The sequence below is a fragment of the Trachymyrmex septentrionalis genome, unplaced genomic scaffold (assembly GCF_001594115.1).
Source record: "Trachymyrmex septentrionalis isolate Tsep2-gDNA-1 unplaced genomic scaffold, Tsep1.0 scaffold2, whole genome shotgun sequence".
Lineage (NCBI taxonomy): Eukaryota > Metazoa > Arthropoda > Insecta > Hymenoptera > Formicidae > Trachymyrmex > Trachymyrmex septentrionalis.
Window position 1 is genome coordinate 749,579 of NW_017305179.1, and position 15,679 is coordinate 765,257.

Here is a 15,679-nt window from a genome sequence, read left to right on the forward strand (position 1 = left end):
CATATATGTCATAATTAAAACGTTAGAAGTTCTGTTTATGCTTTTCATCACTAATTTGCGAGATATATCAATGCAATAAAATTATATGGATCGACAATTTTCTATGCAATGTGGAATTTACGATGATGAAATTATTGCATTTTACGTTGCTATCAAAAATTATATTAATAAAAATAACATTTCTACTTCTTTTCTATTTCTTTTATTGGCGCCAGACTTGTATTAATCGTGCTCTTTTACGTGCCATGGATAGTGTTAAAATGTTTTTACTTCCTTTTGCTTCTTTTACTTCCTTCGGGTATTCAAGCTTCCTTCTTTAATTTCGAATATATACATAGTTATAGAGCACGCAGAGATAAGACTGTATCAACGTCTTATAAATGTTTGACAACAAATAATTAATGTACTGCAAGGATATGAAAGTGCCTACTTTATCTTTTAGTTAGTATACCTATAGTTATACTATAGTTATAGATTTTCAACCTAGTAATTCTTAACACAAGTATAATTTAAATTGATATAATTTAAATTAATAAGATGTAAATGTTAAAAATTTATTTCTACATTTGTTAAGATATAAAACGAAAATGAGTAGCTTTTATATTACCGATATAAAAATCTATAAAAATATGCGGCGAAACAATCTTTAAAGATGTTAAAACTTCTTTTCGATTGGGTATACATGAAAACGCATTTAAAGAAAATCTAATATTACTTCATTAAGGGTATGAATATATTTACAGCAATATGTATATATAAATTATTTTAATACTAGATATTATAGTTATATTCTCTATAGAGTCTAGTTATTTCATAGGACAATTTTTAGACATGTGTCATCTGTGACATATGTAAGATAGACTATTTTGACTAGTGAATTTTCTACTTATGATGAGCTAACGATTATCGTTCTAAAACTCGTACTGTTAATATTTCTGTCAGATGAGCCTATTACGCGAGTTTTGAGATATATTTCAGAATAATCGAAAGAGTATTTTTTTAATTTTGTTATATCTTCAACTTGTCAGTGGAAAACTGCGAATAAAACTAGATTTTCTTCATGGTTTTGAGATATAGCAATGTATAGATAATGTATAAGTGTAAAGCACAGATTTCAACAGAAAGAAAAATGGGTTTGGAAGAATATCATTGTAATATAAAATTTATCAAATTTCAGCAAAAATATTCTATTGTATGTAACGAACACACTTCATCAACTCAGGAAAATGATGGAATCTTGTAATTACGCGTATAAAAAATAAAATTGAAAAAATTAGTAGTTCCACGCAATTAAATTAATTTTGCCGTATTAAATTTTCAAAACTGATAATTTTCAAATTCCGATAATTTTCTTCCAAATCAACAACGTTTTCTCTGTTGACAAGAGAAAACGTTATAAAACGCTTAAAGCCGTAGTAAATGATAAACATTATGGTTTATCAGTGATTATAATTAGTCTCTGTTTATCGAATAGTTACAATTTATATAGCGAAATGCAAATAATAATTAATTGTACAATAAAAAATGCTCGAATCCGTAATTTGTGTAATAAATGCGGCATTAGTTGAAAGACTAAAAAATAATTTGCGCGCGCGGCGAAATTTATTATACAGTATTTTGTTAATAATAATTTCGATCTTTTTATAAATTATTTTTGCTATTATTTTGCGTTATGTACGAATACACAAACACGATTTAATTGCGGTAAAATTAAATATTGCAGTCGGTCAGTATCGAAGCTTTAGAAACTACATTGAGTAACAATGATATGATAAATATGTAATATGTGTAAAATATCAAAAGATCTATTCAGATCATATGAAAAATTCAAAGAAAGCAATTTGTCGATAAACTTTGGATCAATATGTGTTGTTTGACATTTGTATGATTTTTTTTATATTGATTTCTGCAGCTTCAGATGTAACAAAACATACTGTAGTCTCACATGATCGAACTTATTATCCTAAACATCTGTGATATACAATGGAAAAGATATGTACGTGTAAAAAACTATAAAACTTTTATCTTATTAAAGTGTGTTTGTCGTTCATTCTACTCCTTTGCATATATGGTAATTACATTATTTTTGTAATGTGATTTGTTGCTTGGATTTAAGCTCTTTTGTTACGAAATAAAAACATTTACGTTAAAACTTTTTCAGCTGATAAAAGCTGGCGTTTTAACCCCACTCCATCAATTTTCGTATACAATAAAGTTACGCTCAAAGTTCGATATTGTTCAACTGATAGCGAAACATCGCTGAAAGCTGAAATGACATGTCATGTCATACATTCATTTGCAGAATATAGCAGTATAAATATTATCATAAATATATTTTATTTTATATTGAATATAAAAATGAGCTCTAATTAAAATGAGCTCGAAACTATGAAATTAAGTGAAAGAATACTTTTTCTTGTTCGCGTTGCGTGAATATTTTTATCGTGAACATTTTTATCGTGAATATTTTTATCAAGTCATATTATCTACAACAAGACCATTAGACACACAGGGCGTTCTACATTTTGTTACATTCGAGCGATTTTTTTATTCGTGGATTCTTCAAGGAATTTAGTAATCCAAATGTAAGCAGTTATTCAAATGAAATCCAGGCATTACTCTATAGAAATTAATTTGTCGATTCTTTTTATCCGTTTTCACCCAGAGAATTTTTATATAACGCGCATTTTTTAGTGCCTTCCTATTAATGCATCTTTAATGAGCGCGAAACGATTTATAATAATTTGGCAAAAAGGTACATCTTTTTGAGATATTATCGAACGGTATTTTATGATCAAACAATCGCTCATTAATTTCTCATTTTCAAAATTGCAATTATAATTAAATAATAATTAAATATAGATGTATATCATGTTTTTTAAATATCTTTTTTAACATCTTCATCTTTCGTCTCTTATATATAATTCTTTGCATTTTTATTATATTTGTCGGATTGTACCTTATTACCTTCCTCATTTCTTTAGATTTTTCTCGTAAATACATATCTAATACATAATATGTACCTAATGTTTTGTTATTTTTTTCGTACATTCTGTATGAAAAAATGTCGTCTTTGTTGTTTTTTCATACATTTTGAAATAGCAAAAATACAAAATTTGTAATTTCACTCTTGACATTTCAATTTATGCTACTAAATAATAAATGCATTCCTCGGTAATTAGAATGGAACCACGATTATCGAAATTAACTAAATCCCTAGATATCCTCATTCAAAGCATTTTTTGAAAATATCGTATTAATATGATTTAATATTAAATAGCGTAATCATATTTTCGTATCTTGTGCCTATCATAAAAGCATTTTGGATTATTTTATTACGCTGTAATATATTATATGTTTCCGTTTATATATCATTGTTAAAATATATCGTTTTAAAAAACGAATGACAGCTCTGATTATGATTGATTATAATGACCAAAAAACCGCTGCTTTTATTACGAAACAATGCATTTTGCTATTCTATTCAGTGCTTCTTTTTGGAGTTTATTCCGCATTGATTCAGGATGACTGGTATCACCTTTCATTTAAGTGAAACGGAAGTGTTTACTTTCTTATCTTCATCATTTAGTTTCTGTTTACAAATCAATATCCGAATAAATCAGCTTTCTATCATATTCGAAAATAACTTCCTCCATCAATATTAAATTTCAATTTATTGTATTATTAAACAGTAAATAAATTCCTTTGCTAATTATAATCTGTAATATTGTATTTCATAATTAGGTATATTCATACTGACAAGGTATTATCGACATACTAGAATATACTTCGATAAAATAAACCGTTTATTTCTACTGTTTTATATCCGCTCTACTCTTCATGATCACGTTTTCATGACCAGAAATGTATAGGTCGCGTTGAAGAGGACCGTAAAGCACAGAGTCGACGTGCTGCAAGCTTGACGTGGCAGTATTATCTCTTCTGTCTGTTAAGTGCATTCAGAGGCAGTGTTTCAAAAAATAGAAACAAAGAAAAAAAAATATCTCAAAAGATTAAAAAGAAATGACAAAAAGAACATGCGCTCGACCGAACTTATCTGAATTCCATTGGTTTTTCCAAGCTATTCTATTTTTCTATTTTTGGAGGATTCAAATTCGCGTTGATATGTTACGTGCAGTTGCCATCTCGGTGCTACTGAGATACATCTTCAGAAATAATATTATATTATGAGTGCATGAATAATATTTTTATGCGCGGAAAAATTTAATTCTACTTCTCCAAACAAAAACATTGATGTACTACTTCTTTTCTTGGATACCCCATAGATTTTCACACACAGTATAGGCCCATATTAGCGAAAAATAAAAATAGAGACATACGGCAATTTTTGTTTTTGTGACATGTTTAATTCAAATGTGTACACGTTATAAATGTATTTAAATGTATGAATATTTATGTGAAATTCGCATAGAAAGAAGCAGATGGTAAAAGAATATGTTTTAAACAGTTTAAAACAAATTTAATCGATATTTTTAACGTGTTTTAAATGTTTTTTTTTTGTAAATAATACTGTTTAAAGCATGTTTGAAGCATAAAAAACAGTTTAAAGAAAAATAAAATATTTTATCAAAAAGAAAACATTAGTCTTTGCCAATTCTAATAGAAAGTCGTTATCAAAGACAAACTCCACTACCATAGTACTTTCAACGTAACTTGAATAAATAACAAATAAGTAAAAAAAAGTACATTATCTTAAACAGCGTCGATTATGCTTCACATTTTCAAAGTCACAGTGACAATTTTTCATTGCAATATAGAAGTAATCATGCAAAAACCTATTAATCAAAAATACCTTGTGGATTTGAGAACTTGTCATGTGGTGGTTTGCACAATCTTGCTCGAACATATTCTGTATCCCATGATTCTGATCCCCCAGGAATAAGATTAATTAACATTAACGAAGAAGTATTAAACCCGATTGCGCAAAGGTGGGACTATTGAAAAGTATAGCTTGCGATAAATCGTCAAACGATAAGATAACAGGGGCAGTTCAATGGTTGATGATGAATGAGTAAACATCGAGGGACGATGAATAGTTCGATAAAAAGTCTCGTGATTTGTTAAAAAAAATATTCGTAGATAATACATCAAAAGCTCATCATAAAATTTTAGAAATGCATTTAGATGTATGAAAAAATATTCACGAATATTTTGAATACATCATCGGGGCAAAACGCGATGAGGAAACGGGCGAATGGAGAAAATTACACAACGCAGAATTACATCAATTATATAATAGTCCGGATATTATTAATGTCATAAAATCGCGTCGATTAAGATGGGCAGGTCACGCGGCGCGTATGGATGAGAATCGAATTGCATATAAAATACTAATTGGTAAACCGGATGGGAAAAGACCATTGGGTAGACCAAGACGTAGATGGGAAGATAATATTAGAATGGACCTTAACGAAATGGGGTACGAGGGTCACAAATGGAGGGATCTTGCTCAGGACGGAAACAGTGGCGGGATTTGGTATTTGCGGCAATGAGCTTTCGAGTTCCTAACGCCTAATAATAATAATAATAATAATACATCAAAGGCTCAACGCACAATCTATAGATATACACAAGGATTAGTATTCAAAACATAACATTTAATCCCAAATTTGAGAGAAAAATCCTTTTGCAACACACACAGTTGCAAAATATCGAGGCATCAATAGTTTCTGAATTACAAGTGATTAGAATTTATTTTAGAAACAAAAATATGTTATAAATTTAAAATTTTATTTCCTTATTTTCAAAAACGAAGTTATTTTTTAGCAAGATTTTTTAATCTCGAGCTCATAATTTTTAATGCTAAAGTTTAAAATATTATAAAACAATAATCTTTAACAGCTTTTTTTCATTAGCCTTAAAATCTTTTTAACGTTTTTTTTATGCGATAGTTACGAATCGTCTTCTACAATATCTCTGAAATTAGAAATAAATTAAATAAATAATCGCAAGGAACCGCGACACCATATATCACAGTTATAAACATTTAATTAAAGAAATGATTAATGACTTTGTAACATATGCAGATGATAATCCGAATATTTGAATACGCGTATGTATCTCAAGAAAGCGAATTTGGGTTAATGTTGAGAAAGTACGTATACGACAGAAACCATTTTCTAGTTTCCTCCATATTTTATGTCAAAACAATTAAGAAATCACTTTTTCAAATGCCCGCATTACTAAGTAGATTACTAAATGTATCAAAAGCTTCTTTTATAATTAATCTGGTCTGAATATTCAATAAGTAGTTCCTTAAAATATCTGAATATTCAATAAATAGTCCCTTCTCTAATAAAAACGTAATTTACATAATTTCTAAATACCGAGCAAAATTAATTAAAGCATTAATATTTTTCATATTTTCTAAAATGTACGAGCAGTGTTGCATATTTTAGCATTAATAAAAAAAAATAATAAAAGCGCATACAATTCAATAATGTCTCTTTCAAATACAATAACGAAGTCAAAAGAATATTTCTCTTTAATAACCTGAAAACAAAAATTAATGGACATATATTATTTTATATATAATTATATATAATTGCATATAAAATGTCAAGTTTTTATATAATTATGTATACATAAAACATTTTTTCCCCGGGAATACATTCTTTCGGAGATCACTACTCGACAGATTTGCTCAACTCTAAGAATTTTCGAGATTACGTTGTACTTTTTAAATTATAACAAAGTCAGCCAATTACAATACAGTTCGGAATTATTCCAAAAATGTGATTTTGCAAAGAATCTTCCCGGTTTTTTTTTTCGCCAATCGAACCCAGAATTAAAAAATCACCGGCGTCAGTATCATTGTCCAGAAAGAAATTAGTTCATCAAACTCATTCAAAAAAAATATGTCAGTAAAATTGAGATTAAAATTCGCAGGAAGCGTACATGTATATCTACATATATTTTTATCGATTCGCGTATCATAGATTCTGTAATTCCGTAGTGAAGGAAAATAGTAAATGTCGGTCGAGCAACTGAAATATTTTCGTCTCTCTAGATTGAGCAATTTTCGCAGAGTGCAAGCGCGGCGTCGTGACCGACGTCTACACACGGCCTCGTTAAAACAGCGCACCTCAGTTTCGCTGAGTCTGCCGGCGCGTTCGCATCCTTCCGCACGGAAGGAGATCGGCGCTGTATCCCGCTCCGTCGGGGGTGTTTTCACCTCCCTGTGGAGACCGGAGTCCGAGCAAACATCGTAACAACCCTAAGGAATACTATCGCGCCGTACTCAGGTTCGCAAGAGTGCTTGAAGAGAAAAAGAAATTGTACACAGAGAGAGATGCGGTTTGAAAATTTTGTGAAGTCGCGCGAACTTTATGCATCGCAAAAACGTAATCTTCAATATTTTGCTCGGCGGAGTTTTACGTGTAAATATCGGCGACAATTTTTTCTCCGGTAACTAGAAGGTAATAACTTTACGTGTTATCGGAATTTTTAGTGGTTGCTCGAGTTATATAAGTAAATAGTTTTAAAAAAGTTAAACATTATTTTCGAAGCATATGATAAAATCAAAATTTGATTTGTCGATCAAATTTCAATGAAAAATTGTCATTTCTATAGTAAGTAGTATAATATTAACAAATATTTTTATGAAATTTGTACACATAAATATGTACACATTTAATTTATATGTATTTATACGTAAAAGTGTCACACCTAATTAGAAACATTTAAACAATAAGCAATTAAGTATATGTTATGTATATTTAGTGCGCGATAATTCATTTAACTAATATCATAAATATTAGATTTTTTTTTCATCATAAATATATATTTTTTATTTATATATATTTTTATCTTTGTATATTTTAGAAATAATTTAAAAAAAAAATGTTAAATCAGGACAAAATTTTTTAAATTAGAAATTTTAGTACAAGAAATATTTCTAGTGCGTAAAAGAGAGATACTGTAAAACACCTCTGCATTATTAGAAAAGATTGAAACATAAAAGAAAATTAAGTCCAGACTATTTTCTTTGCTGGATGGAAAGTAAGAAACCCGGAAAATGCGTCTATTTTAGTAAAAGATGAACTTAATTTCATGGAGTATTTGGCAAACGTAAAACTCGAGTTATTTTTAACATTTTTCTTTAGTCTTATCTTTATTATCACGCCGAAAAAAAGTACACAGATTCGAAGTCAATTGTAGTATAAATTTGTTTAAATATTAAATTATAATTCATACATAGAGAGAAAAAGTCTCTTATTGCATGATAGGGTAACTCCGGTATATACGCCGCACCCATCAAAAACTTAATTTATTAAGTATTATTTACTATGTTTGAAGTAAACGAGCTATATCAGTAAAAACTTTGTACTGTCTACTATTATGAAAAAAATATTCGAAATCCGAAATATTTATATTTCGTATTAAAAAATAAACTTTTTTAAATCCTTGCATTTTCGCCGTATATCCCATAGGAATGGGATATATGGCTACTCATAGGGGAGGAGGGGGGGGGAGGTACGTATGGCTCATAAAAAATTTACAAATAATGCATATAAATAAGACGTAAAATGACACAATAACTTATATAAAATGCGTTTATAAAGTTTTATTAAGGAATACGAATAATAAATATATATATAAAGTAATAAATAATAATTACAATTTTCCCAGATGTACTACAAGTGTTATGGCATGAGGTACATATTTCATGTAATGCGTTTATTGTATTTAGTGCACTAAATTTAATCTGCGCACTTTGTATGCTTTGGGTATAAATCCCGCCTGTTAAAAATGCCATATATTCCAAACAGATGGGATATACAAGGCAACAAACTACACGAAGAATACAAGAGCAAAGTACTTGTATTTTGTTAAACAACATACTTACTATTCGTCTACACTCATGTCAGGAAATAATCATTAAGTCTTTTGCACGTCCTAATTATTTTATGTAGATTATAATTTATAATGCCTACTTAACACAGTGATAAATCAACTCACAATAATTTCATTAATATTCACAGTAAGAAACTGAAATCACAATACTGATATAATATAAAGGCATGCAACAGAAAGTAGTTGCAGGAAAATTACCCTCATTCCTTCTATTTTTTTCTGACTTCTGCGGCGTAAATCCGAGCGCGGCGTATTTGCCAAAGTTACCCTATGCTTTATGTAAGCATGTAAAATCCCGAGTACTGTAGACGTTTCTGACAGTTTCACCTCTATATTTTGCCACGCTGAAAATTCAGAGTGACGCCGCAAATATGAATAAGGTGTGTAAATCTGTCTAAATATTTGATTCAAAACGCATATGCAGGAAATAAGCGTATAATCGTGCGATGTAGTGGATGCATATATTCGCTTAAGGAAGACCATTGTTACGAGCCAACCGGGAAAGAAAGCCCACGCGACTGTTCATTGTGAAGTGACTAAACGTGACCGTACCTTCATAGGTAACGTTAAAGTTTCATTGCGCATTTACGTCTTTCAACGAGAGAGAGAGAGAGAGAGAGAGAGAGAGAGAGAGAGAGAGAGAGAGAGAGAGAGAGTGTGTGTGTGTGTGTGTGGGCGAAAAACCGGGAATATTATGAGCCTCTCGTTCAGAACTCGTGATTGAATTTAACGAGTTGTTTTGGCAATCAGCCCCGTGAATAACCACGATGCGTATCGCAACGAATGAGATCCATGCGACGCGACAATAAATCAGCACGACGTTATACGATAGCCGATATAGCGAATTCAACGGGGTTTGCATTCGTACTTGGAACGGAAATTTATGCAGTCAGCTTTTCTCTTACAGCGCTATATCTAATGCGCTTGTCCTCGACTGTAGAGACCGATCTATCGGGAAGTGACGTGAATCAGATCTCTCACGTACAGAATGGGAGAAAGAGGATTTATTTCATGCGTTCAACTTTGAATTAATCATACAATTGATTGTTAGTATCGTTAATAATGAACCGCACATCGCGTATACTGAAGTTAAATTAATCCTTGATACATATAAATGTGCACGGAAATACACTGAGAGAAATGTTTAGTAGATAACTATTTATTTTGTTGATTTACTTTGTGATTAACGGAAATTTTTTTACTTTTTCATTTTTTAGTTAAAATAACTGAATTTTTATTACAACAACAAAGGGTAAAATAACAAAAATCGTGTTAGATTAAATTCAATATTTGATTAAATTAATCAAATTTTAATTAGAACAGCACAATTTTTAAATGGAAAAAATAAGGAAATTTTTGTTATTGATATGTCACATATCAATAAAATAAATATAATTATACGTACTAAACATTTCCTTCAGTATAATGTCTCACACACTTACATACGTACAACGGTTCAATTTCCGTAATACTTGCGGAAGCGTATATATTTTCCGTTTGCATAATTAATTGCATACCTCGATCGCCTCACGTTCGATTAGAATCGAAAACGTGCGAATCGCGTTACAAAATAGTTTTACAAATACAAATGCCATTGAAATGCCATGAAATAAAATTTATGTACTAAAATAGGAAGTAACTCGTACGAAAGGTACAACGGGTCGTTTCAATTACATATATCCGACGGGGTCGTGAAAGTTTTACGAGTAAATGTCTCGTTGTTCACGATGCGATAAAAGAGTAGAAAGAAAAAGAGGAAACTTTCTAAGAGAACATTAGCACTTTTTTATTGGTTAGCAGTTTTTACGGTTAGGTGGGAAATAACGATAAAAACTTTCCGATAAGAATCAAAATTGCATCGTTATTTTCTCCATCGACAGTTAAAAAAGGCTTTAAGAGTGAAATCATTATGTCAACGTAAACTGAAAGACGAAGATTAATCTTAAACAGTGTAATCTGTAAAATAAAACTCCTTGGAGAGACTAATAAGATTAGTAGATAGCTCCGATAACTGAGTTTGCAATAATTATTAGAAAGCTATATAATAAATAGCACACAAATTATACTTATAATACCTTCTCATTACGCAAAATGTAAATGTCATTACATGATATTACACAGAAGTTGTTAAACAATTCGTAATATCTCATATTACAAATACAGTTAATCACTTTATGTTTACATCAATATAACATCTACATCAATATTGTTAAAATAACATTACGTCAATAATATTATTTATGTACTTGAACCGTTAATATAATTAGGAATATAATCTGAAAAAAACAAAAATATAAAAATCTTAAGAATACTGATTATTCTCCAACCCAAATTAATCATCCCTAAAATTTAAGGGTGCATAAAAGATTTAAAAGTTTCGAAATTCTTTTTTTGTCTTTGTTGACTGGCATACAAATAATTACCGATAAGACTGCCTAAAAGTGAAATTTGTAGTTTCTCAAAATTGCCGCAAAAGTATTTATTTCTTTATAATATTTATAATAAATTTCTATTGATAAAAAATTGAGCTAACGATTCACGTTCCACATTTTTCGTTTCGCAAGCCAGAAGAAATAAGAAATTCTTCCTAAATTTAACTTAGTAGCAAATAGATAATCAACTACTTTCCCCCATTCAGTTTAAAGTGAAGTTTTTAATTTTATGCACGGGAAATACGATAAGATATTTTGAATTTGGTATAAATAAATAAATTATGACCTATGAGATACGACGTTAAGAAAAATGGGATTGAGCTGTACCTGAGCTGTATCTATATGCAAACGGCTTTTCCGAAATAAATTACGGCTTACGATATAAATTAGTCATAGCTATAATATTATTTACCTTTAATAAAATAAATCGGTAATTAGCTGATGGTATAAATTTCGGTATTAAATTAAATACACGCGAAGAAGTAAAACGAATATGTTAATGATACACATTTTGTTAATAATAATTGTTAATAACAATCTCAATTGTTACATATTGAATGTTTTTCATTTGGTGGACACAAGTCAAGACAATCCAATAAAACTGACGTTATTTGTCATCATTTTATTCATCAGTTAAATGATATTAATGTTGTTTTTAACTTCATTTAACGTGTCATTCATTAATATCAAAATAAACGGCAAATAATGTTGTTTGCTGGAAAGTATCATTCTGTCTTTGCTACCTATGGAATGCCAAGGGAGACAGAATGACTTATATCACTAGACGGAGAAAGCACCTTACGTCTTTTATATTTCTGTAATACGTAACGGAAATCGCATTTTTTGGATATTTATTACGAGTTGAGAATTATTGGTAAAAAAACAGTATCTTGCGAGAAATCGTCTTTGCACATTTCATCTTACATCTCTAACGTTCTAATTCAATAAACTCTAGCGATAGATACCGCCGGCCTATTTCATCGTCGACAACTAAGCTTTTAGCGTCGCACAAAAAGATCTTATATTGAATTTACCGACAAACAAGTTACAAATAAATATTATGCATAATTATGGTAAAACTGCCCAGATTCGATAATTCCATATTAATAAGTGTGTAAAATAATAATATCATGAATTAACATAACAAAAAAACATTTTAAACACAAAAAATCCATATTGAATTTACTGACAAATAAAGTAAACCTGCAATTATAGAAAAACTGTTCAAATTCGATAGCTCCATGTTAATCAGAGTGTAAAATAATAATATTATAAATTAAATACAAATTTCAAACGTTCACTTATTTTATTCAAATCGTTTACTAATTTTATTTGTTTTTACCGTAAAACGTCTACAAACTCTAAAGAAATATATAAATTTAACTTGTGAATTAATTTACAATGTTAAGTTCGACATTTAGATAAAGCTAAACATTCCCCTTTGACATTTCGATAGCAAAGATCGACTCTACAATTCATATATATTAGAGTAATATGTATTCCAGAATATTCTGATAAGCGCTGATTTATTTGTGTCGATTATGTCTCTCATATTATCAGCTGTTTTTTACATAAAACTCTGAGTAACTTTTCTTCTAGGACAAAAATAAAAAGAGAACATTTATATTATTGAACCGGTTTCAAATATCTTAATTTTCTGCAAAAGTTATGATTTATTTATGTGAAATATAATACTTTAAATTAATAATTAAATAAAAATTTTAATTAAAATAATTTATGTGGAAATCATATCCAATGTAATAAGAGCAATATATATTGCAGCGTTCTTTACAGCCGCCAGATTTAATTTTCTAATTAATAATTCTAAAATTTAATCGGTCGATTAAGTTAATCGGAGTTGGTGAGACTAGCCGTGAAGGTGACGAGAAGAAATTTTTCACTTTGCACATTTTCATGCGAGGGAGAAAGTTACATAATCGCTAACTTGACTGATATTATTCGAATGATTACGTCACTCTTCCCTATCATTTGCGAGATTTCGAAGTGTTTTATCAATTGTATCAATTTAATTAAATATCTAGGATGTGACGCCGATTCGCACGTTTATTTGTATATAACTGACTTGACGACACGTTTTTAATTTGTCAATTTTTATCTAATTAAAGAATGTTTAAAGCAAATGTTTCCACAACAAAAAAGAGAAAGGAAAAGTCTCCTGATTTATGGAAATTGATTTAGATGAAGCATATTTGAATTTAAATATCACATCTATAAATATTTGTCTGAACGCTATGATTAAATTAGGAAAATGCGGTTTGGCAGGTAAATCAAAATTATTTCAGATCTTGCAAGTTGAACATTCATGGCATTCAACTCGGAAGTGTATTACAGTTAGAAACATACCTGAAGACCATATTGGAGATATGAAATTCAAGCGCAGTATAAAAATATTGTATTTCTACATAGAAAGATAAATTCAATTTCGACAAATACATATATATATATACATATGTTTTTTACCGCGCATAGACAGAAACTGTTTATAATCGCGCTCTGAAGAGCAGAATGCTTGCGTCAAAGAAATTCTATGCTAAGGTCATACAAGCATAGTGTGAAAGAAAAAGAGGGTAAACTTTAAAAGTGTAGTTCATCATTGTGGAAACACCGGCACTGCAGCGCTGCGCTTTATCTACCTACATTCAGATTTGCATTCGTGCGTTCGCGATTTATTTCACGGGTTGTTTGATTAAATCTCATCGCGACGCAACAATGTAATATCACTGTAAAGGACATTTTACACTCTGTTACATTAATACGATCGACGATTCGGTCGTATAATTAATCCATCCTAATTCCGTCAGTGAATGAATCTACGATGCTGCGATAAAACATCGCGCGTAACTGGAAACGGATCGCAATTGAATCGTTTCACGGTACATTTAATTGTGTTAACGGCGCACAAGCGACGATTTTCAGTGAGATATTATGACACAATAAGATTGAATAAACATGAATCCCGCTGTGATGGTTATCATATGGCTTGTATCGGCGACACCGCGTTTATGCGACGCACTCGACGAGGATGGGGTCGATTATTATTCGTTCGCGGACAATGATGGCAACTTCGAGTACACCAACGTCACGAATTGCACCAACGATTACTGCATCCCGGACGAGGATTACATCGAGCTGATGGTGCAGCACATATTTCCGAAATTCACTGACTGGGTGCTGATTGCAATGCACAGCGTTGTCTTCATAATCGGCCTAATTGGCAACGCACTTGTCTGCATGGCCGTCTATCGCAATCACTCGATGCGTACCGTGACCAATTATTTCATCGTCAATCTGGCGGTGGCCGATCTTCTCGTCCTGCTGATCTGCCTGCCGCCGTCGGTTCTCTGGGACGTCACGGAGACCTGGTTTCTCGGATTAAAACTCTGCAAGGCCGTGCCGTATCTTCAGGTAAGCGTTTTCACCCGGTTAAGAATTATCGAAACATTTCCACATTCTTGATTGTTCAATTGATCGTATCGATTTCCAAGGCAAAACGATTATAAGGTTCGTTTTTACAATATATGGTTATCTAAAGATACCTACAGATTTATCAATGAAATTCATTCATGAATTTCTTGCTTCCTTGGTTACTTTTATTTTAAAATGTTAATTGACTTTATATTCATATATTGTACATGCACGAGAAAATCTTATGATTCGTTTAACTTCCTTATTTCAACTTCGTTATGTATACAGGGTGTCCCAAACTTTTTGACACACCGCTGTAAGCAGCTCGACCGGACTGAGTCTTTGAAAAGTACTTTATTATTTTGCCGTTTAATGAGATATTAATTTCTACAGAGAGAGAGAGAGAGAGAGAGAGAGAGAGAGAGAGAGAGAGAGAAAAAGATTAATAAATAAGCGGATAAAATCAGTGTATAAGATAATTTTAAAATAACTTCTAGAGTTCTGTATAAAATATCGTAAAGATGTTTCTTAAAGAACTCTTAAAAATATTTTATTTATGCATCGCGATTTTAGATATTCTGCTTATTAGGTAATTCAAAAAAGATTGTGAAAATTGTAAAATAATAAAAGACTTTTCGACTCAATTAAGTCCGTCCTATCTATCCACGAACGGTATGTCAAAAAATTTGGGACACCCTATATATTAAATGATACGGAAGTCTCATTGCTTCTCATGATCTTAATTAAGTTTCGTAATTTGACCCAGTTTAAGGTATCCATTTTCGAAGAAAATTAGAGAGGTTTGATTCGCAAAATTGTTCCTATTCGCGCATAGATAAGTTGAGATTATTTCCTTTCGGCAATAGGGATTCTTATATATATATATATATATATGTTTCAGACGAAAGCGCATCTGGATGTGTTAGCGGACGCCATACTACGAT

At 30.7% G+C, this 15,679-nt stretch overlaps 2 protein-coding genes across 5 annotated transcripts in view; one reads left to right on the plus strand and one right to left on the minus strand.

The window, feature by feature from the left end:
* LOC108747425 (spermatogenesis-associated protein 5) overlaps positions 1-15,679 on the minus strand; it is a 104,279-nt gene that overhangs the window by 56,222 nt on the left and 32,378 nt on the right. The gene's annotated exons all lie outside the window — the stretch shown is intronic.
* Positions 14,039-15,679, plus strand: part of LOC108747428 (orexin receptor type 1-like) — a 42,522-nt gene continuing 40,881 nt past the window's right edge. For all 3 annotated transcript variants that reach the window (XR_001939238.1, XR_001939239.1, XM_018484873.1), the window contains exon 1: positions 14,039-14,735. Coding sequence is in view for 1 of the 3 variants with exons in the window: in XM_018484873.1 (XP_018340375.1) it covers positions 14,280-14,735 (456 nt within the window). In the remaining 2 variants the exon portion in view is untranslated. The remainder of the gene's footprint in view (positions 14,736-15,679) is intronic.